The 24,583-nt window shown below is 36.4% G+C and overlaps 1 protein-coding gene across 4 annotated transcripts in view; it reads left to right on the top strand.

Annotated features, from left to right (window-relative positions):
* TNKS (tankyrase) overlaps positions 1-24,583 on the top strand; it is a 223,285-nt gene that overhangs the window by 829 nt on the left and 197,873 nt on the right. For all 4 annotated transcript variants that reach the window (XM_032162495.2, XM_032162497.2, XM_032162498.2 and 1 more), the window contains exon 2: positions 21,941-22,165. In XM_032162495.2, coding sequence (XP_032018386.1) covers positions 21,941-22,165 — 225 coding nt within the window. The remainder of the gene's footprint in view (positions 1-21,940; positions 22,166-24,583) is intronic.

Here is a 24,583-nt window from a genome sequence, read left to right as displayed (position 1 = left end):
GGGTCCGGTTAGGACAAGAAAACAGGTTATTGTGATGGGACAAAGTGGGGGCGTGGTTATGGTTCTTCAACACTTCACCAGAAGACTAGAGTTTCCTTTCTTTTGGTGGTGCCTGGGTGATGGGGGCGTGGTTGGGGGGGGGATAAGTGAATCTAGGGAATTCTTCAGTGGTTGCACCGTACTCATTACAAAGTTCACTGTAGTTGGTAGTCAGCATATGGATAGATTTACACTTTAGTTTTTGGTGTGCAGGAATAAAGTTAGATTTGGACAGCTTTAGAGTAGTTTTGTCATTTGTGTGCTAGTTTATTTTGTTTTTACAAAGGTATGTCCCTTGAGGACAGTCCAGACCAAAAGAGGTTTAATACAACCCAACACATGTTTGAGGATCTGTTGTAGCCTTAGTAACCCAGTGAAAGACATAAATGAAGTTTTTGAAAGTTTCCCTTCTTTTAAAGGAGTTTGCGGTCTAGACGGGGAGACCAAAATATGCCAGTGTGAAACAACTGGAGAAGAATATTTGGATGCATTATATGATGATGGAAGAAATACAGGCTTTGATGTTGTGGCCACTATTATTTGTTGTCTAGCAGACCGTTTACCTTGTGTCAGTTGCCTCAGTTTTCTCATGGGCAAAAATCATAAAATGATGTTGTGCGAACATTTGGTGAGAAGTATCTGGCACAAAGTTCTCCCTCAAAAAGTGTGAATTTCTTAAGCTCTGGACCGCACACTTGCCTTTTTTTTTTTTTTTTTTCAAATAGTTGATGATTTTCTCTCAGAGACACCTAATAATATGTTTATAAAATAAAGAGAACTGTAAAATAAAAACAAAGGACCATAATCTCACACTGCCTGGATACCTATTGTTGATATTTTAAAAATATAGGTGATAATGTTTTATACATTAGAAACATTATATTGGAAATACATATATTGTACGTTATACAATTCAAATAGGACAGAAAAATACAAAATGAAAGGCATCATACACAATCATCAAAGATAACACACCAAAGATAACTTCAGTTAAGTTTCTCCTATATTTCTAATACATATATATATATATATATATATCACTTCTTCAGTTTGTTCTGTTAATAGTAAAACATGTGTTGACCCACTGTAGTATTTATTTTTACCACACTTGGGAGATATGATTAACCATTTTACAGATGACAAAAATGACGCATGTATCGATCGCTTAAATAAGTCCAAATTCAGTCAGGAAATAGTAGAAATTGAGTTTGAATTCAGGCAGTTTGATTTTAGAGCTTATGAAATCAAACTTAAACTGTCAGAACCCTGGATTAAGGTCACTTTTCATTTTTGTGAGTAATTGAAGTGTAGAGTTCCCGATTTTTGGGAGAAGTAGTAATGGGGAGGGGCTTATATGCACGAGAGTAGCTTTCACATGTTTTTTATTGTAGCCCATACTTAGAAATACATTTTACATTGTCACGTATGCAACTGAATCAATAGTTTCTGGAAACAATACTTTCCCTTAATACACGTGTTGTCCTCTGATATTTTATATCTTACTCTGTTTCATTTTTAGCAAATGCTGCTTGTGATCCATTAATGGGTCATGACCAGTGGTATGAGAAACACTTAAAGGAAATCATTATTAGGTCACTGGATTCATTCTTGTTATACAGACACTACTTATTAGGAATGCAGTGAATTGAATTAAAAACAGACTTTTGTCTATTTGTTTGCTCAAGGGTCTTGCTTGTTTTAGATGAAATAGCGTTTCTTTTTCGTTAGGCTAAATGAAAGGCCTAAGTCTGATTTTATAAATCAACAGAGGTGTCTACTTTTGCATACTTTATTGCAAGTTTGACTATTTTAACAAATTGTTTCACAAATCATGTCATTTCTCACCATCCCACTTTATGAGTAATCACCAATAAATGATAGTTATATTTATGTGTATTAATGTATTTAGGATAAGTCACACACAATAGTGCTTGTTTCTCAAATCACGTGTCTTCTATTTGCCACAATAGTTACTTGTTATTCTGTTTCAGAGTTTTATGTATATCCAGATAAGCTAGAAGATAAACAATAAAACAGTACCGTAATTATGTTGTGGTTATGAGAACCTAACGTTGAATTGGCTTTTTTAGAAAGTTTTTAGCTCAGTTGTGGAAAACACAGTAATAAAATTCTCGATGATATGAAAACATAATATCCTGTAGTCAGTTTGCCACACTTCCATGATTGAATTCATAACATTAAAGTTTTATTAAACTTTAGTCGTCTTTATCTTGTATAGGCTGAGAAATGAAAAAAATTATCAGTTGACTGGTTATTATGATAGTAACTGAATTGTCATGGAATAGCTGTTTTAAAGATGAGAAATTGGTAAAATCCCTTGGATGAAAAAATTTAAAAATTACAGTTTATTTGTTCCAGAAATATTTTAGTGTACTTAGATGATCGGGTGTTAAGTACTGACACAATTGTGTAATGGTAAGCAGCCCTTAACCCTTATGGAGCTTGTAGTCTAGTGGGGAAGCAAAAACAATAACAACAACAAAATCCTATAAAGTATCTAGTGTCTAATCTAGAGTGATAGGAAATGTACATTATACTGTCTGTCCCAGTATGTAATCGGAGCTCTTATCCTTGTTTTAGAGCAGTTAAGGAAGTCTTTCTAGGTAGATTTTTTTAAAGCAGGAATTAAAAGGGTGAGCCCAAGCTAGCCAAGCAAAGGTTGGAAGGGATGGTGTTAACTAATGCTTTTATTTCTATTTAAAAATGACTTTACAGTTCTATAGAATGAAATGAAACAATTTTTTTTCTTTCCAACTTTTAGGTTCAGGGATTACATGTGCAGGTTTGTTACGTGGGTAAATTTCGAGTCTTGGGGGCTTTAGTGTACAGATTGTTTCATCACCTAGGCAATGAGCATAGTACCAGATAGGTAGTTTTTTGATTTTCAGCCTCCCCGCTACCCTCTACCCTCCACCCTCAAGTAACCCCCAGTGTGGATTCTTCCCTTGTCTGTGTCCATGTGTACTCAAGGTTTAGCTCCCACTTACTTAAGTGAGAACAGGTGGTATTTGGAAATCATTTTTAAAAATCTCAGATGTGGTATGAAACCATATTTAAATCCTTATCACTTTATTTATATTACCTTAAGAATAATCATATTCTTTCCATCAGTAAAATTAGGAATCCTTTGTATCCCATCTTGGATTGTGATAATTTGTTTAGAATATGGTTGAGACTGTGTTAATAATGGAATCATCCTATCTGCAGTTAAGACAAAATCTTGTTTCCATTGTTGATACAGGTTCTCAGAATACTATTTTTGATGCCTTCATAAGATGGCTTTGTAAAGATGAGCCATTCTTTTATTGTTGACTAGAATTTATATGAGACTTTTTCTTCTACAGATGTGGTCCTTGACCCTGATTTTCTATTGTTTAAAGTATAGCAGTCAAAAGAGTTTTATAAATAGTACCAATTTAGAGTGATACCTCCTTAGTTTGGTTTCTAGTAGTGACATATTTTTGTTAAAGGACCCATATATTCTGAAGAGGTCTCTTTTTATAGAAAAGTTTAAATGAGGTCTTTTTTTTTTTTTCAGGCCTTAGTAAAACATTAAATTCTGAGATTTTATAGTATTTACATGAAATTGAAGAAATCTTGAAATGGGCTTCGTGTTAGTTAACATATATGACTTGGATTATGGTAGGTAATGTGAGGTATTTTAAAATAAAAACCAGTTTTCTTTGTTTTTTTTTTTTTTTTTAATTGTATCTACTACAATACATATTTAACAATACAGAGATTTTTCAACTCATTCCTGACTCTTCTCTGGATTTTTCAGCATGGCCATACTTGTTTTTTTTTTTTTTTTTTTCATTTCTCACCTTTGTACAAATGTCGTTCCTGTTAATAATAGAAGTCACCATGTACTCTAAATTGTTGCCTATCAGTGGGTAATAAAATGAGTCAGAATGCTTCAGTCTTGGAGTGGGAATTATCTTACATTTTTCGTTGTCTGGCGAGATCCTTGATACTACTTGTAAGCAAATGCCCTGTCTCAGGATTTAAGAAGGGTCTAATTTAGTAATAGAAGAAAGGGACCTAGTTTCATAAATATCTTCCCAGAGTTAAAATTGTTGATTATAAACTGGATTACCTTTTACTTAGTGTTTTCTTAAAACCTTACAGTTTTCTGAAGATTCCTCTTTAAAAAAAAAGTTTACAGGGAACTTTTAGTTAGAAAGATGTGCAAAGTGTCTGTTTCTTTTACCTCAATGATACTAATCTTTGGAAGCAAATGATTTAAAGAACATATTAGCTATTTATGAGATGCTATGTAAATTTATTGCTAATAGCAAAAAATTGGTAACAAGCCAACTGTTCAACAATAGAGAAATGCTTACATAAATTATAATACTGTACAATTTCTATTACATGTGTATTCCTACATATATGTTCTTTTATCCGTCAATCTTCTTTTTATTAAAGCATGTCAGTGTAAATGGTAGGCATCTGTGCACCTTCTCCAAATATGCTAATATGCATATCATTATCTAAGTTCAGTATTTTTTTAAAGATTTATCTTTTAGTGTGAAATCTGTGCAAATCTTATGTGTACATTCATTGAGTTTTGACAAATGCAGATACCTGTGTAACTCAAATTATGACTTTCCTTATAGAAACTTCAGAAAGTTCCCTCATACCCCTTATCTCAATCCTGTCACTACCGCTTTTCCCTCAGGCAACCACCGTTCTGATGTTTTTTTCCACTATAGAATAAGAGTTTCCTGTTTTAGAATTTCATATAAATGCGGTCATACAATATTTACTTTCTGTAAGACTTATTTTGCTCAGCATAATGTTTTTGATTTTGTAACATGTATCAGTAGTTCCTTTTTGCTGCTGAGTAGATTTCATTATATGAATATGCTGCAGTTTGTATATCCTTTCAATTGATAGACCCTTAAGCTGATTCCTGTTTTGGCTATTATGAATAAAGCTGCAATGAACATTCTTATAAAATCCTTTTTGTGGACACGGATTTTCTTTCTCCTGGGGAAATACCTAGTATTAGAATCTCTGGGTCATAGGGTAGGTAAATGTCCAGTTTTATAAGAAACTGCCAACACCTTTTCCCAAAGTATATGTACCATTTTACATTCCCATCAACAATTTTTGATGGTCGCTGTTTGATTTTGCTCTTGTTGCCCAGGCTGGCGTATAATGGTGCGATCTTGGCTCACTGCAACCTCTGCCTCCTCGGTTCAAGCGATTCTCCTGCCTCAGCCTCCCGAGTAGCTGGGATTACAGGCGCCCGCCGCCACTCCCAGCTAATTTTTGTATTTTTAGTAGAGACGGGGTTTCACCATGTTGACCAGGCTGGTCACAAACTCCTGACCTTAGGTATTCCATCCACCTCAGTCTCCCAAAGTGCTGGGATTACAGGTGTGAGCCACCACGCCTGGCCTTATATATCTTTTATGAAGTTTTGTCCTTTTTTTTTTTTTTTTTTCTACTGGGCACACTTCAGTTTTATTGGGTTATCTTTTATTATTAAGTTTAAGAGTAATTTATATATTCTGCATACTAGTGCTTTGTGGGATAAATGTGCTAATACTTCCTCCCAGGCTATCAATTACTGATTAATTTTCTTAATGAGAGTAATTTGAACAGAAGTTTTAAATTTAATTTATGTATTTATTTTATGGTTATTGCTTTCTCTGACTTATCACCTGGGTAAGAACTTTTATCTGGCCCCAAGTCAAAGAAGTTTTCATACGTATCCTATGAAAATCTTTATGATTTTAGCTACATTTTATCAGATGTGACTATATCCACTTCAGTATTCTTATGCTGTGTGTGGTATTTTTCTATTCATTTAGTTTCAATTAATCTGTCTTTATATTTAAAGTGTGTCTATTATAGACAGTATATATCTGAGTGTTGCTTTTTAAGACATTCTGACAATCTGTGTCTTTTAATCTACCTCATTAACTGATATTGATACTTCCAATTCAAACTCAGAACTATAGGGTTTTTACTTACCTCTTCTGTGTTGCATCTGGCCATCATTTCTTCCATACCTAGACTTCTGGTTCTCAGGGACCTGCTAAGAGCTGTTAATGTTGAAGGTCTGATGAGAATGGGAGTTTCCTTCCCTTAGCCTTTTTTTTTTTTTTTCTAGATGGGCAAAGGATTTTTTTTTCCTCTTCCATTAGAGACCAGATATTCTACTACAGTATGTCTTAGTGTTCGTTTCTCTAGATAGATTTTCTCAGGTATGTGGTATGGGTCTTCTTTACATAGTTTCAGATCATTTATTTCAGAAAAGTTTCTCAAATTATACTTTTTATTATTCGTTCTTTTCTTTTTATGTATACTGAAACTTTGCCTCTTCTAAATTTGTCACTTGCTCCGTTTCTTTAATAAGATATATGTAAAATTTACCATTTTAACCATTTTAAGTGCACAATTTCATGGCATTAAGTTCATTCGCCATGTTATGCAGCCATCACCATTGTCCATTTCCAGAACATTTTTTGTCATCTTAAATAAGCTCTTGCACCCATTAAACTATAACTATCTGCCCCCCAACCCCTGATAACTGTCACTTTCTTTTGAATCCTATTAAAAAATATATAACCTCATTTTTTTATTAGCTTTTTTTCTCCTTTCATCTTCTATTTTTCTTAAGGCAGGAGTTGGAAACTTTCTGTAAATGGCCAGATAGTAAATATTTTAGGCTTTGTAGCTATATGGTCCCTCTCATAGCTACTCAGTTTTGCTTTTATACTGTGAAAGTATCCACAGACTATATGTAAATGAATGAGTGTGATTGTGTTCCAGTAAAATTTTATTTATGAGAACAGGTGATGGGCCAGATTTTGGTGTGTGGGTTGTAGTTTGCTGACCTCTGTTATAAGGCATTATCTGTGGCATTTTTTTCCATTTTGTGTTCTTTCTTGTTTCGTTTTTTCTTCTTGAAATTATTTTTTCTTTTATTTTGAATTATTTTTGAACTCTCTCCTTTTATTTCTAACTCAGGCATATGCTATACTTTCATATCTTGTATCATTCTCGTACTCTCTTTTAGCTAGTGTTAAAATAATTGATTATAATTTAGTCTGTTTTGTGGGCATTTTTTTCTGTTAGCTATTAATTGTCTGCGGGGATGTTATTCTCCAAATTCTTCTTGTAAGAATTTTATATGTATTTGACCTCAGTTTCTTTCATTGCTCATTTTTACAGAAATTAATTACTAAATAATTTCAAGGATAAAAATAAAGGTCTGAGATAGTTAAGGTAATCCCCCTTGTCCCTTTTTCTTATGCTAGACATGCAGCTCTGGCCTAGAATAGATCAAGTCTCTCAGTAAGGTCTGCAGGATCATCTTTTACAGTAGTAGCATTTAAATTATGAAACATCATTATTTTATACCTCTGTTTATATAACCTATGAGACATTTTCTCAGGAACCTTAACTGGAGGCGTGGTGCTAAGGGCATTTTATAGATAAAGTCTCTTCCTGATAATCTATTTAGTCTTTTTGGTAAGTGTAGTCCAGTCACCTGTAAAGCATTCCCTACCCCACCAATGAATTGAATAGGTCACAGGCCAGGTGTTCTTTACTGACGTGAAGTGATTCTTTGACAGTTAAGAGACCAGAGAAATACATTGCGAGGATAGGAGGCATATCAGAGGTCGAGTCGTGAGCATAAATATGTTAAAAAATATCTCAAGCTTAGAATCCAGAAGAAAAGTAATCAAGGAATGTGAATAATTCTGAGAAAATAAATTTTATTGTAATGTTAGGTTTGGTTTTGGAAAGGGATAAACATGAGCTGTGTGATGACATGAGGGGGAAAACACTATGGTAGTTTAGTCTTTAATGTATTTAACAGCCTCCTTTTGTGTCATAGACAAAGAATCTTTGGGTAGCTTACTATAAAATACTGCAGTAGATAAACTTGAAGAGGCAGTTGCTTCTTACATTTTTATTTTTCCCCATGTCATTGTCCTTGAAGCTACTTTGGCTTATGTTTATTCTTCTGATAGCTAAGTTTTGGTGCAGCCCTGCTCTTGAGGCACCTAATACCATGCATCATTAATAGATATTTATAGTAAGAATTGAGTAGGATTAGTTAAGATAAGATGGGTTGGAGTCTGAGGGCTAGGTGAAGCCTCCCCTTACAGGGCTTAATAAAGCCAATGAAACGTACACGAGAAAGAAACATTCAGAAATGGGCTTTCAGTTTCTTGGTGAATAAGAAGCATTATATCTTTGAGAGAAAATGAGTAGGGTGAGTTTCCTAGGGATTTCTACTAAAGCCTAGGAGCTCAGGATAACTCCGGGGCTCATTAAAAAAAAATCACTTTGATTTCGAGGAATTGAAGAAAGTTTTAGGTGTTTTGTTTTTGTGTACCTGTTGTTTTTCTTTTAAGGCTTCATCAGATGTCTAAGTTTGCTTTCCCCAGAGCGAGTTACTGAGTTGTTTTCTTGAAACTTGTCTTGCCAGTTTGTTCACGTATGTGTTTATAGAATTAAAGCAGCGTGAGCTTAAGCTTTTTTTTTTAAGCTGTTTTTTTGAGTGTGTCAGCTCCCCATTCAATTCGGACAAGTTATTTATTTATTTATTTATTTTGGTTTTGGAAAAGGGAAAATAACATGATGTAAAATTTTTTCTCCATCCCTTTTGCGTTTTCAGTATAACAAATGAAACTGCTGGTAGGTGGCAGATGTTTGGACTTGTATATTTTTTCTTCTGTGGTAGATTTTCTTTTAAAGTGAAGAAGCATTTGGTAGTTAGTAGATGATTTCCATGAACTACAAGTCCAAACTGAACAAAATTTGTTTTGAATTTACTGATGGACTCAAAAAACCTTAAAGCTATAGTCTCTGTGTCATTAGTTCAAAAATAAACTAAACCAGCCAGGCGCGGTGGCTCATGCCTGTAATCCCAGCAGTTTGGGAGGCCAAGGAGGGTGGATCACAAGGTCAGGAGATCGAGGCCATCCTGGCTAGCACGGTGAAACCCCGTCTCTACTAAAAATACATACAAAAAAAATTAGCCCAGCGTGGTGGCAGGCGCCTGTCGTCCCAGCTACTCGGGAGGTTGAGGCAGGAGAATGGCGTGAACCCCGGAGGCAGAGCTTGCAGTGAGCCGAGATCACGCCACTGCACTCCAGCCTGGGCGACAGAGCGAGACTCCGTCTCAAAAAAAATAAATAAAATAAAAATAAAAATAAACTAAACCCCCTGATGCCTTGTTAAAGTGTGTGTATACACGCTTTTTTGTGTCTACATATATATAACTTATTATATATGTCAAATTATATGTTGACATATATATTATATAGATAATAAGTAGACATTGAAAAGTTCTGATGCCCTCATTCTGATAATATTCATCAACCATAGAAACCATTTTGACATTCTCATCAGTCCTGTTAATAAGATGTGCAGGTCTCCTCTTCCAAATGCTTGGGTTATTCTCATGTTGTTGACTGTGGAAATTTGGTATTTTCAAAGGAAATGACATAGAATTACACTTAGTTAATACATCTTAGCTATTTTTTTCTAATGTCTTGAGGTGCTAACTTATGTTTTTCTTCTTTGCGGGAAAATATTCTTATTTGGAAAAAGAAAACTTTTTGGATAAATTTTTGAAACTTTGAACAAGCTATCAAAAGTTGTCTGCCTCCTCCTTCTCCCCAGCCCCAAAATACACAAACTTAACAACAGAAAAATATAACTGTTATCGTATGTCAATTTATGAAAGCAGATAAATATGGGGTATATAATAAGAGAATTTCATTATTTAATTCAATGAATTGCTTGTTTTAGTGTTCTATAAGTATTTGAACAAGTAAACTTTTTGAGTTAACACTTCTGATTTCTGATCTTCTGACATTCTTAAGTACATAAATAATAATCCTCGTATATTAGCCCAGTCTTTTGTCATCAGAGTCCAAGGTCACATAGCTAGCTTTTAAGTAATGGTGCCAGATTTAAACCCAATCTGGTTGTCCTAAAATCATTTGGTCTGTGCTACTCAAATGGAAAGTTGGTAGCACTGGCAAATAAAATCTATATTTTGTGTCATTTTGTAATTTGACGATTCTTATTGCTTTCTCAAGTTGGTTTTCTGATAATAAAAGTAACTTTACAAATTTTGGAAAGTACAGTAAAAAGTAGTGCATCATCTTCCTACCTCAAGGCAGCTACTAGTGATTTTGATTTTGACATATTTCCTCCAGTCCTTCTCTTAGGCATTTAAAGTAAAACTTTTTTGTAAGTATGGTATTGGAACATTTGCAGTTACTAGAATGTTGGGACTATCCGGTCTTTTGTTCAATTTATTATTTTTATAAACATAAAAAGTGTGATTGGAAGTAATCTTTGAAGAACGTCATAACTAAATGGAAGAAGGAAGGATATTTTAGCAACTACTTTCTTTTTTTCTTTTTTTTGAGACAGAGTGCTCAGGCTGGAGTGCAGTGGAGTGATCTCGGCTCACTGCAAGCTCCGCCTCCTGGGTTCACGCCATTCTCCTGCCTTAGTCTCCCGAGTAGCTGGGGCTATAGGCGCCCGCCACCACGCCCGGCTAATTTTTTTTTTTTTGTAGTTTTAGTAGAGACGGGGTTTCACCGTGTTAGCCAGGATGGTCTCGTTCTCCTGATCTTGTGATCTGCCCGACCCGGCCTCCCAAAGTGCTGGGATTACAGGCGTGAGCACCTGGCCAGCAACGACTTTCTTTAAAAGACTATTTAGAGTTGTTAGAAAATATTGTAGATGAATTTTGCTGTATGTTTTGACTCATGGAAGAAGAAGTTAAAAATTTTTTGAACAGTAAATGAAACATACTGGTGTCACAACAGTTTGAAAGTATGTAAGGCCACTGAACTCTACATTTAAAGATGGTTATGATGGCAAATTTTATATTATGTATATTTTACCACATTTATGTGAAAAAAAATGGGGGTATCATAGTGGACATTTTAGTCTGTCTATTGTCCTGGAGCGTTTCTTAATATTACTAACACGAAATATGGAAAATAGCATATTTAATAGACGGAATCTCAGCAGTTATGTTGTGGACACTCTTTTCATCTTATCTGTTGATTCACATTTTTTGAGAGTGACTGTAGACCTTCTCTGTCAGTATGAAACTCAGCATTAATTAAGTGTTTATGGAAATTTAAGCAGGCTGCGTGCAACTTGTTTAATTAACAGTCACTGGGGCAATTCCATAGTGTATTTTTCCCCCTTGGTTTGTTTCTCAGGGATCTGGCTTGAGCTGTAAGGTTTTTGAGTAGTTCGGTAACAGCTTGAGAAATATGAGCAAGATTATGAGAATGGAATATTTCCTGCCCTTAAGAAAGCTGATAGTAAAAATGTAGTGTTTCTCAAACTTTTTGGTCTCAGTGCTCTTTTACACTCTTAAAAATAATTGAAATAATTTTTGTTTGTGTGGGTTATGTCTATGGAGACTTAACCATATTAAAAATTTAAAACGAATGTAATATTAGAAATTTTAAAAATAAAATGATAAACTCCATTATGTGTAAATATGTGTAAACAACATTCTTAATGAAAAGAAGCTGTTTTCTAAAGCAAATGATGGGAAGAGGCATTATTTTACACTTTGCAAGTCACTTTAATGTCTGAGTTAGTAGGAGATAGCTAATTCTCATCTGCTTCTACCTGCCAATTGTGGTATATTGTTTGGGTTAAAGTATATGAAGAAAATCTTGCTTGAAACAGAAAATGTTGTTGGAAAAGGAAGAAATATTTTAATAGCATTGTCAGATAATTTTACCTTTTTTCTCTTTGATTCTACACCCACACTTGATAAGTAGTAGTTTCCTAAGGGTTAGTTGCAATGTAGAATCTGCAGCCAAATCAGTGAATTTTTTTTTTACCTCTGCTATGTTAGAATCCATTGTTAGAATCCAGAAATGGGTATACCTGTACTTGTTTTGATCATTTAGAAAATATTTGTTCTTGAAGCTATGCAGATATTCCAAATGTTGACACATTTTACTTTGTAATAAAAATAATAAGCATAATTGTTAATATTACCACTAATCTCATCAGAAAAGTATTTTAGAATTGGGAAACTGTTAAACTTACAGCAACAGTTTCAAGTGTTACAGAATTCTAGTATTTCCTTGAAAGGTCAGATTTTATCATTGGGAACAAATTCCATTTGGTTTCTTAAAAGATTCTAATAATTCCTGTCATCACACCCTGGACGACATCGGCTATTACCATAGTTTCTTAGTGTGGACATAGCTCCATAGCACGCACAGATCATAAGTGTACCGGGAGTTGAATTCTTACAAAGTGAATACACCTGGGTAACTAGCGCTCTGCTCAAGAATCAGAACATTGTCTGCAATCCATAAGCTCCTGTCCTATGTCTTTTGAGTCATTACCCCTCTAACACTCATAGATTTTGTCCATTTTGAACTTGTGATAAATGATACTGTATAGTCAGTACTATTTTGTGGGAGATTCATCTATCTTATATAGTTGTAGTTTGTTCATTTTCATTGTTTATATAATTCTATTGTGGGAATATACCACTACTTACCCATTCTACTGTTGAGTATTTGGGTGGTTTTTATGTGTGTTCTATTACACCTCCCGGGTTCATGCCATTCTCCTGCCTCAGCCTCCCGAATAGGTGGGACTACAGGCGCCCACCACCACGCCTGGCTATTTTTTTATATTTGTAGTAGAGACAGGGTTTCACCGTGTTAGCCAGGATGGTCTGGATCTCCTGACCTTGTGATCCAAAAGTCCTGGGCCTTGGCCTCCCAAAGTGCTGGGATCACAGACGTGAGCCACCACGCCGGGCGATTCCATGTTGTTACCACTTTTAGTCTCTATTTCTTTCTCTCTGTTTGAACCATTCTGAAGTTTTTTAGGTACTTGAATGTAAAGAGTTTCTCACCTCTTGATTTACTGTGCCTTACTCTCTTTGGAACATTTATCCCTATCCTTTTGTCTGGTAAGTTGCTTATTCCTTAGATCTGAGCTCAAAATACCGCTTTATTAGGGAAGGTCTCTATCCCAGACTTAGTTAAGTTTTCTTTGTAACCCTATATTGTAATTATTTGTTAGGGTGATTATTAGTGTTAAGTCTTGAGAGAGGATAGATTTGTACTGAGTTAATTCATGATATATACACACATGCTCACACACATAGTACTGAATTCATTTTTTGTCATGAGTATTTTCAACCAGGATCTTTCTTTGTTCGCCTTAGAGATTTTGCATATCTGAGATTAATTTCACTTTTACATGGAAATAAAGTTAGCTATATATGAAATTAAGTATGAAAGTGTCTTTTCTCATAGTTAAGGTTGACTTCAGAAGGTCAACTGATTCTTTGTTTTTGCTTTTAGCTGATTTGTTTTCTTTCTGGAAGACTATAGCCTTTGTTGTTGTTAGACTTCGCTACCAAGTGTCCATGCTGTTTGGCACTCCATGAATATATTAATCTGAACTTTTACTTTTTCCTTTAATTATTAGAAGTCTTGTCATTATTTCTACAATATTTCCTCTCTTCCCATCCTCTCTCTCTCTTATGTTTTCTCTCATTCTCTTCTGTTTCATGTCACAAGTCTTTCCCTAATTCCTAGTTTCGGGGCTATCACTATAGCAAATACATTTTCTCCATGAAATATAGTAAAACAGAAGACTTTAAAGAACTTTAGAAGATAGACCTGTACGAGAAAGCGAGTAGAATTAGAAAGTCATGTTGAGATGGAGCTGCTGTGCTGTATACCCCTCTATAATTTTGAGGCTGCCTCCTGCACATCAGCAAAGATACAGGTGTCATTCAGATTTTTAATAGCGAAATTGTGAATTACTGTGTTTAGTGGACCTTTAGAGATACTTAAAAGTGTCTGGAACCACTAGTGTTAAACTAGTGAATGGCAAGTCTGTTGGCCGGGAAAAACCTTTTTTTTTAAACTCATAGCTATTGCATAAATGTGTCATAGCTGAATTTTGTTTCATTGAAAGCAGTATTTTCATTGTTAAGAATTTTTGTTTTGCTTTTTATTTTGGATGAAAGTGGATTGATAATACCTAAAATCGGGAAAGTAATGTTTATATTTTATATATATATATAGCAAGCCATTCTCATATTTTAGATTCTAGTTTTTCCTAATGTTTCTTTTTTTTTTTTTTTTTTTTTTTTTTTTTTTTGAGACGTAGTCTCGCTGTTGCCCAGGCTGGAGTGCAGTGGCGCGATCTCGGCTCATTGCAGGCTCCGCCCCCTGGGGTTCATGCCGTTCTCTTGCCTCAGCCTCCCGTGTAGCTGGGACTACAGGCGCCCGCCACCTCGCCCGGCTAATTTTTTGTATTTTTATTAGAGATGGGGGTTTCATTGTGTTAGCCAGGATGGTCTCGATCTCCTGACCTCGTGATCCGCCCGCCTCGGCCTCCCAAAGTTCTGGGATTACAGGCTTGTGCCACCGCACCCAGCCAGTTTTTCCTAATGTTTCTAAAGATAAAGATGAACAAGTCACATTTGTCACCAAGTGCCTTTTTATCTTTCCCAACTCAGCTTCTCTGATTTCCTTTATGTCACATATTAAAAGAAAAACCTTAGTGAAATTAAATTTAACAGTTTAATTGAGCAAAGAATGATTCGTGAATCATGCAGCCCCCAGAGCCAGAATAGGTTCAGAGTAATTCCAGGGCTGCCACATGGTCAGATAACAATTATGGATAGAAAAAGGAAGTGATGTGCAGAAGACAAAAGCAAGGTATAGAAAGAGCTTGATTGGTTACAGCTTATTGTTTGCCTTACGTGAACACGGTTTGAACATTTGGCTGCCTTTAGCTGAATCTTTGTGATTGGTGCAAGAGTAGGTAGGTTACATTCAGTTTACGTATCCAGTTAGATGTACGTATGAAGAAACCTTTAGGCCTAACCTAAAATATGTAAGGAGGCAACTTGAGGCTAAATTAAATTTAACACATAGATATATATGAGAGAGTTCCATGAGTTATTTTCCTAGGTAACCCCAAACTTAGTTTACAGTTACTTTATCTTTTGGGTGTAATGGGATCTTTTTACGCTTAAAAAGCATGGGAGATGTAATATAAATGTTCTCATTTGGTATGTAAGTGTAGGTTAAAAGATTAATAGTTCAAGTGATGTACAGTGGTTGTAGTTTTGCTGACAGTCCAGTTGGGGGAAAATGACTTTAAGATGTGATTTTGCTGCCATAGATAAAAACATCAGTTTAAAATACTCCAAACACCTTAGATTTTTCTCTTTTATTAGATTTCAGAAGTCATAGTTGCCAGTTATATGATTTAATATTGGGCATTGTTGTTCCGTGGAAGCTTTAATTTTAGGCGGGTTTGCAATGCTGAACATAAGTGAATGGGGAATAGATACCAGTGACCTTAAATTTGATATTGAAATATTTTTGAAAGGCCTTAATCAACTCTTTGCTATTAGAATAAGGAAAATTGTTAAGTATATTGGGGTTAGGCTATGTGTTAGGAATTTGGGTTTCTTCACTGCCAGCACACCACATAGTGTATTTTTAAATTGCTTTGAATATGTAATATAATGTCATTGTTTCTCGTGAACTGTTTGGGGAAAGAATGTGCTGAAATTTACACATTATATTACTTGATATAGTCGTTGCAGAAAAGCATTTCATCGGGGTACACTTCTTGTTGCTACCTGCTTTGCCTGACCCTTCCTCAACTGGTGCCTCTAAAAATAGAGTTTCTTAAGCTAGAAACCTGAGAGCCAGTCATCTTTGCTTTAAAACCTATCCTTTTTTCTCTTCTTTGACCCAGCTATACTTTCACTGTTTTTTTCCAGCCCACTATCAGTTCTTGCCCAGACTACTGCAGAATTTTTCTTGACTAGTCCCTCTGATTTTGCTCTTTGCTTGTCTGTTTTTCACATAGCTGACAGGTGATCCTTTTAAGTAGAATCAAGTAATTTCCCCAATAAATGGTTTCCCACATACTTACAATGAAATCCAATCTTCTTACCCTTGACTTACAAAGTTGTGACAAATACTGTTGGTTATGTACCCCAAATTTATTTTCTTCGAATTCTTCACTAACAGATCTTAGATTTCGTTCAAGGCAGTAGTGTGTCCGGCTATGAAAGACTTGATTTTTTAGCCTTTTTTGTTTCTTTGGTAGGTGGACAGATGACACATATTTGGCCAATGAACTATGTATAAAAGTATCTGGAGATGCCATTTCTTCCTTAATAATAAAAAAGTCAAAAGAGAAAGCTCCCCCTCACCCCGCTCCACCCTTTACTCACTCTCCCTTCTTGTCTGAGAACCTAGATATGAGGCCTAGAGAGCCAGCACTCTTGTGACTGTGAGGTAAGAAGCAAGTGGAGATGCTAAGAGTGTCAGAGTGGAAAGATCTTAAGGAGCTCCTAATACCGTTGATAAACTGCTGTGTGTGCCTGGATTGCCTTTGTCTTGACAAAATTGTGTGAGACAAGTGAATGTCTCCATTTTCTTTTTCTTTTCTTTTGAGACAGAGTTTCGCTCTGTTGCCCAGGCTGGAGTGTAGTGGTGCAATCTCGGTGCACTGCAGGCTCTGCCTCCTGGGTTCAGGCCATTCTCCTGCCTCAGCCTCCCGAGTAGCTGGGACTACAGGCGCCCGCCTCCACACCTGGCTAATTTTTTGTATTTTTAGTAGAGACGGGGTTTCACTGTGTTAGCCAGGATGGTCTCGATCTCCTGACCTCGTGATCTGCCTGCCGCGGCCTCCCAAAGTGCTGGGATTACAGGTGTGAGCCACTGCGCCTGGCCAATAATTTTTTACGAGGGACAAGGTGGGTCAATTCTACCCTACTAGATATCTAGACTTATTTTAAAGTTATACCAACAAATAGACAAACTGACTAACCAAAAAGAAAAGATAAGGAAAAATAAAAATAAAAAGTTTAACTCACACCATAGTTACAAGTTAATTAAATATCTAAATGTGAAAGGATTATAAACTAGAAGAAAATGTAGGAACAGTATAGAAATAGGAAAGGTTTCCTTAAATTTTATATATAAAGCACAATCCATGTAGGAAAAGATTAATGTTCAGAATATGTAAAGAATGCCTGCAGAATCATAAGAAAAAGACAAATAGCCCAAAAGAAAATGGCCAAGACAATGAACTGACGAGAGTTGAAATGTGAATGCTTAGTAAACATAGGAACAGATACTTACATCAATTTGCACGGGTTTAACTATGAGTATTTTAAAACTTCAACTGACTTAAAGCCTAAGGACATTTATTTTCCTGTTTGATAAGAATTGTAGAGGTAGGAAATTCAAGAGTTGGTTTCAGTTCTGTGAACGTGTTAAGGGTTCTATGCGAACATTTAAAAAAATAATTCTCTTGAATTTTCTAACTGTTCGGAGGAAGGGGGAGAGGAGAAAGGGCACTTTTCCTCCCACACTTTCTGTGGAAGTAGTAGTACTAGATCTGGGTAATTTATAAAGAAAAGAGGTTTAATTGACTCACAGTTTTGGAGGCTGTACAGGAAGCATGACTGGGGAGGCCCTAGGCAATTCACAGTTGTGGCAGGAGGTGAAGGCAGGCATGTCTTATATGGCCAGGGAAGGAGGAAGAGGAGAGCAGGAGGAGGTGCTACACTCTTTTAAACAACCAGATCTTGTGAGAACTCACTATTACGAGAACAGCAAGAGGGAAATCTGCCTCCATGATCCAGTCACCTACCACCAGGCCCCTCTTATAACACTGGGGATCATAATTTGACATGAGATTTGGGTGCGGCCACAAATCCAAACCAAATATTCTGTAGAAGGTGTAGAAGAGAGAAAAATATTTCCAGAAGCTTTTAGATTTTCCCATCTGTCCTCATTGCCAGTCACTGGCAGAGCAGAATCAAATTACCTGATTGGCTTAATTAGGATTCCTTCCCTGGACTGGGGAAGGGATGACTTTCTCTTAGTGTATGATTTCATGCCCGGTTCCCGAGCAAAATTGAGTCTGAGCAAAATTGAATCTTTCTGTTGGCCAGTGTATTCGTCCATTCTCATACTGCTATAAAGAACTACCTAAGACTGGGTAATTTATGAATAAAGGAGCTTTAATTGACTCATAATTCTGCAGGCTGTGCAGGAAACATGGATGGGAGGAGGCCTCAGGATATTTACAATCATGGCAGAAGGCAAAGGGGAAGCAACCATGGCAGGGCAGGAGAGAGACAGCAGAAAGGGGGAGGTGCCATCCCCTCCCCCTTTTTTTTTTTGAGGAGTCTCGCTCTGTTGCCCAGGCTGGAGTGCAGTGGGGCGATCTCGGCTCACTGTAAGCTCCACCTCCTGGTTGCCACCCACTTTTAAACCTCCAGATGTCATGAGAATTCACTCATGTGACTGCACTAGGGGGATGGTGCTGAACTATTAGAAACCACCCCCATGACCCAATCACTTCCCACCAGGCCCCTCCTTCAACACATGGGGATTCCAATTCAACATGAGACTTGGGTGGGGACACAGAGCCAAACCATATGAGCCAGAAGGATGGATTATGGTTATCAACCTTCCACTAATATAGATTGAACCATATGATGTTGACAATAGTGATGTGAATATATGAAGTATATTCTAATCACATAGAATATGAAATATATATAAATTATAACATGAAATGTATAAAATATAAATATAGAAACACAAGTGTTTAAAAACACACATTGAAAAGTATATAATATGCATGATATAACAAACATTGAATTTATGTAATAGTACCTCTGGGGAAGCAAAGAGGGGACTAGGATTGAGGGAGAGAGTTCAACTGTATTCATATATTTAGTTTTCAACAGTAAAAAAGCAAATATCTGAACTGAAAAAAGTAAATAACAGTGCATTTTTTTTTTTTTTTTTACCTCTTTGTTTGTAAAGCTTATAAATGTGCACGGAATGGACGCAAGGATTTTGGTTGAAAATGAAAATTGATAGAGGGCAATTTGGCAACATGCGAAATTTTAAATGTATACCCTTTGATCTAGTACTACTACTTTGAGGCATTTATCTTAAATGAATAGGACAAATGTGCAAGGAAATTTATTTTGACTTTTTTTTTAGTAATGGTAAAAATGTTTTTATAATGGCTGTGTTAGTCCATTCTTGCATTGCTATAAAGAACTACCTGAGCCTGGGTAATTTATAAAGAAAAGAGATTTAATTGACTCACAGTTTTGTAGGCTGTACAGGAAGCATGGCTGGGGAGGACCCAGGAAAATCACAGTCGTGGCGGGAGGTGAAGGGGAAGCAGGCATGTCTTATGTGGCCAGGGAAGGAGGAAGAGGAGAGCAGGAGGAGGTGCTACACACTTTTAAACAACCAGATCTTGTGAGAACTCATTATTACGAGAACAGCAAGAGGGAAATCTGCCTCCATGATCCAGTCACCTACCACCAGGCCCCTCTTTTAACACTGGGGATCATTATTTGACATGAGATTTGGGTGCGGCCACAAATCCAAACCAAATTTTTCGGTCCCTGGCGCCTCCCAAATCTCATGTCCTTCTCATATTTCAAAATACAATCATGCCTTCCCAACAGTCCCCAGTAGTCTCAACTCATTCCAGCATTAACTCAAAAGTCCGCAGTTCAAAGCAAAGCAAGTCCCTTCTGCCTGTAAAACCAAAGCCAGTTAGTTAGTTCCAAGATACAATGGGCATACAGGCACTGACTACTCACATTCCAAAAGGGAGAAATCAACCAAAACAAAGGGCCTGCAGGCTCCATGGACTTCCGAAACCCAGCAGGGCAGTTGTTCAATCTTAAAGTTCCAAAATAATCTCCCTTGACTCCATGTCTCACATCCAGGCCAGACCAATGCAAGGGGTGGGCTCCCAAGGCCTTGGGCAGCTCCACCCCTGTGGCTTTGCAGGACTCAGCTCCCACGGCTGTTCTCGGGCTGGTGCTGATTAGGGAAATGGAAGTTTGCACTCAGGCTTTATTCAGATCTGTAGAGAAGGAGAATAATTCAACCTTCCTGGGTCAGTACTGCACTTATGGCCCAGTGGAAGAGTAGGGCAGTGATGGTAGGGGGAAGGAAGTTGAAGTTAGAGAATTAAAGAAAACTTAACATCCATAAAGTTCTGCAGGTATTTAAAAAACAAAACCAAGATGGTAAGATGCTGATAAGATGCTGACAATTTACTTGAGCATGTGCCCTATGCTTTTACTGATCTAGTTAGTAATACAAAATTGATCTTTTCACTTAAAATTATCAGCTTAATTTTTAAGGATATTTTCTATGGAAACCTCATTCTGACTTTATGATACATGTCTGTGGAAATGTATGCTTTACTTTGGAGACTTTTTCTTAGAGCCTGCTTTTCTGGAATGAATGAATTTCTATAGATAGCATGGAAGACATATCTCAAGATAAATTTCTTTTTTCCCGTTACTCTTTTCCACATGGTTTTTATTTGTTTAACATATGCCCAAAATGGAGGAAGATGTGACTCTTTTACTGTCTTTTATTTTTATTTAACATGCCATTTTCTAACAGTATTACACAGTAATAGTAGAGGTAGTGATACCTAGTTAATAAGACCTAATACATTTTAAAGTAGGGAAGAATCATTAAGATTCTAGCTTGTGAATATAAAAATGCGAATATTTGCGCTTTCCTTTTATAACCCATTGCAATTTAGTTTGTAATTTTCCACTGTACTAAAATTAGTTTAAAATTACCAATGGCCACTTTTCTCTTCTCCATTGATCTCATTAAATCCTCATGGTACTGGACTTTGCATAATGTTGTTGTTCCTTGACTTCCATGATGTTGTACTTTCTTAGTATTTCTTATCTTTCTAAGTGTTTGCCTCATCCTTAGACTGCTTGAGACTCTTTCTGACTCCACCTAAACCCCCATTTCTGTCTGAAAACTGTGATACTTCTTATAAAATTCTGGTTTTATATTCCCAAGTGCTTGTATTCCCACTCATCTGCCATATTGTTTCCTCAAACTCAGTGAGTCCCAGCTTGGATTGTTCCAGTTCACCACCCGTTTCATATAGTTTGGCCACTAGCCCCAAGAATAGATATTTTGGCATCACCTTTAGTTCTTCCTTTTCAAAATTCCCTTTTACCAAGCATTCACCACGTATTTCTCATACCCATACATTCATCCCCAATTTCCCTAATACAATGCTGTGTGTTGTGATTTGTCTTAGATTCGGTTATCAGCAGTATTTATTTATTTATTTTTATTTTATTTTATTTTATTGAAGAGTCTCGCACTCTTGCCCAGGCTGGAGTGCAGTGGCGTGGTGTCGGCTCACTGCCACCTCTGCTTCCCAGGTTCAAGCGATTCTCGTGCCTCAGCCTCCCAAGTAGCTGGGATTACAGGCGCCTGCCACCACGCCTGGCTAATTTTTGTATTTTTGTTAGAGACGGGGTATCACTATGTTGTCCAGGCTGGTCTTGAACTCCTGACCTCAGGTGATCTGCCCACCTTGGCCTCACACAGTGCTGTGAGGGTGTGAGCCACTGCACCCGGCCTATCAGCAATATTTAAATAACCTTTGTTTCTATGAAGAGGTGTAGTTTCTTTATACAGTTTTGTGTTGTGAAGCATGAGGGGAAAGTGAGTTCCTGGACAAGTCTTGTCATATTTATTTATTTTGTGTTTCTAGCACTGTTGCACAGCACATATTAAGTGTTTAGAAAATGTTTTTTTGAATGAACATCCCAAAGACTAAAGGAAGAGCTTCCTTAGTTGTAAATTCTGTGAAATGAGTCAGTTTGAATGAAGCTAATGTTTCTTTTGTTTTACACCATTTACTATAGAGTGCAGTACTTCAGTTGTTCATACTTGTTGATACAGATATTCTAATGGTTTTTTTTACAAAATCAAACATATACACAAGACATTTTTTCGTTTCTTTTTAGGTTTTGGAAGGAAGGATGTTGTAGAACACTTACTACAGATGGGTGCTAATGTCCACGCTCGTGATGATGGAGGTCTCATCCCGCTTCATAATGCCTGTTCTTTTGGCCATGCTGAGGTTGTGAGTCTGTTATTGTGCCAAGGAGCTGATCCAAATGCCAGGGATAACTGGAACTATACACCTCTGCATGAAGCTGCTATTAAAGGGAAAATCGATGTGTGCATTGGTAAGTATCATTTGATGATATCTAAATTTTAAATAAAGGTTTATTCTTACTTTTTTTGTGGTACAAATAGTGTTTCCTCACAATAGGTAAGGAAGGGTTTATTACTTCTTCTAGAAGTAGTTCTTTTCCATCAAAAGGTAGAGAGATGGTAATCTAAAGTTACTTAGGGGAAGATTCACAACATTAACTTTCGAAATGCAGTCAAATGCCTACTGATGTGGAACTCAATTTTAATGGATTACTATTGTCAAATTTAGTTAATTTACCATCTCTTTTAAAGACTGGACATTTTCTATCCTACCATCAACGAGAGCCATTATAAAGTGCAAATTCTACTGAGTTGGATGACATTTGAACACTTGAGGTTGATTCAAGGAAACTCATCTAGTACAGTAGACCCCCGCTTATGTGGGCTTTTGATTGTTTTGAATGTAGTAGTTCAGAACTTAATAGTTTTTTCAACATGTGCCATAGTCTAGAGAAAAAGCAATTTCAAACAAATTGGACTTTTCAATCATTTTAGGTATCTAGATGAAATGAAGCTGTATGCAATCAACATTTTGTTCTCCCGTATATATATTCGCATTTTGCTTTGCTGTATACAATTTTTTATTTTGAAATCTAAAATGCTTTTAGAGGGCAAGTGTAATTTCTCTTGAGTGTGTCATCTGTTTCTTGATGCTTGAGATGGTGGATGTTTGTTTAGGCATGGCAGGTTGATTTACGTAATTGTCTTCCCAGATGTCATCCACTTCACCGTAATCAGTTTTTTAATGATGCAACTAAAATATACATGTCATTTTAAAAGATATAGTGGTAGTGCTTAATAATGATTAAGATTATTCCTCCTCATAGCCATCTGTTGCAGCTTCTAATATATTTTTCAATATTCCTCAAATTATTGCAATGCGTGACATAAAACTATTTTTTAAAAAATCACATTCTCTGTCATCTTTTGCTACTTGAGCATCCACTAACATGACCTTTGGATATCCTGTCCTTTCAGTTTTTTGACATCTTCCAGTTTCAATTGACTCTCCCATTTCCTTCTAAGTCTCTCACTAACATAGCCACATCCTGGACCAAGTCATTACATAAAACTACCTTGAGAAGCTTCAACTTATAACATCCTCTCTGTGACTACAAAGCCTCTTATGTTACTTGCTTTTCTAAATGATAACTATTATTGAGCTTGGAATGTATTTCCTACATAGTCTTCTAGACTTCCAGCTTCTCTGCTGTCACTGCTTCTTGCTTCACCTTGTTGTCACAGCCCCTGGATTCTTCTCGGTCATTAGTCAGAATTTTATACTGTTCTCACTTTCTTAAACTATTATCCTTTCCAGGCTTCAGTCTTCTGTTTTCCTGCCTCTACCTCTGAAGTTTTCATTTTATCAGTCCTTTGAATATCTTATTGAAATTAGTATTTCTCTCCTCCTCCTCTTAATCCGTCTTTCAAAAGTCCATAATGTAAATGCTCTTTTGATCTAGGTTCTTTTGAAATAAAGGACCAGATATAGGGCTTGAATGTTTAATGAGTGGATCCCTGCAGCACTCTACTTCCTCAGTTCACAGTAGGCTTTGGCACATATTGTCTTCATTCTGTTTAAGTTCTTGTGCCTTATAAAAGTTGAGGGAAGGGGAAGGGCACCTTTGAAACTATACTCAAAATATAAATGAGGATATAGTTGCTATTAAAGTATGTATCATAGTTATTATGGGAGTCAAAATTGGTTGTAAACCACTGTATACTTAATTAGCTTTCAGAAACCTCTTAGGAGGTTTATTCTGAGGTTCACTGAAACCTGTAATAGCTTATATAGCTTACTTTCTGGATTTGAATATGGTTAAGGAATTCTGAGGTTTTTCTCTGTAAGGCAGAGTTCTACTTTGGGATAGCTGGATAAAAAAAATTGGAAGCCTTGTTTTTTGGTTTTTTTTTGTTGTTGTTTTTTTCCTTTTGCTGGAGTCTAGTAGTTTTTGAGAGATTAGTATACAAAATTGATTTTTAAAAGGTTTTTGCCTCGATGATGACATACTGGCCTGATTTTTATAAAGATTAATCATATCTCTATATGTGGGGTAGAATAGCAAATACATTTGATATTTTTAAAAAGCTAGAGCCCAGCCAAGCCACATTACCACCAGCTTACAGGGGACATCAGCGCAGGTTGCTGTAGAGCACACGCTCCGGGCTTATGCCCTGACCCCACCAGTTTCCAGCTGTGTGAGGCCATGGGCCACTTTCTTGGCCTCTGTCTTTCCTTACATGTAAAATGGGAATACTGTTCCTCACAGTGTTCCTGAGAGGATAAGCTAGTACATATAAAATATTTAGAAGAGTACCAGGTACAGTGCACATTCAGTGAATATTAATTGCCATTATTAATTACTATTATTATTGTTGGTGCTAAAATC

The sequence above is a fragment of the Hylobates moloch genome, unplaced genomic scaffold, assembly GCF_009828535.3.
Source record: "Hylobates moloch isolate HMO894 unplaced genomic scaffold, HMol_V3 SCAFFOLD_8, whole genome shotgun sequence".
Classification (NCBI taxonomy): Eukaryota; Metazoa; Chordata; class Mammalia; order Primates; family Hylobatidae; genus Hylobates; species Hylobates moloch.
This window is presented reverse-complemented; position numbering and strand designations above follow the sequence as displayed.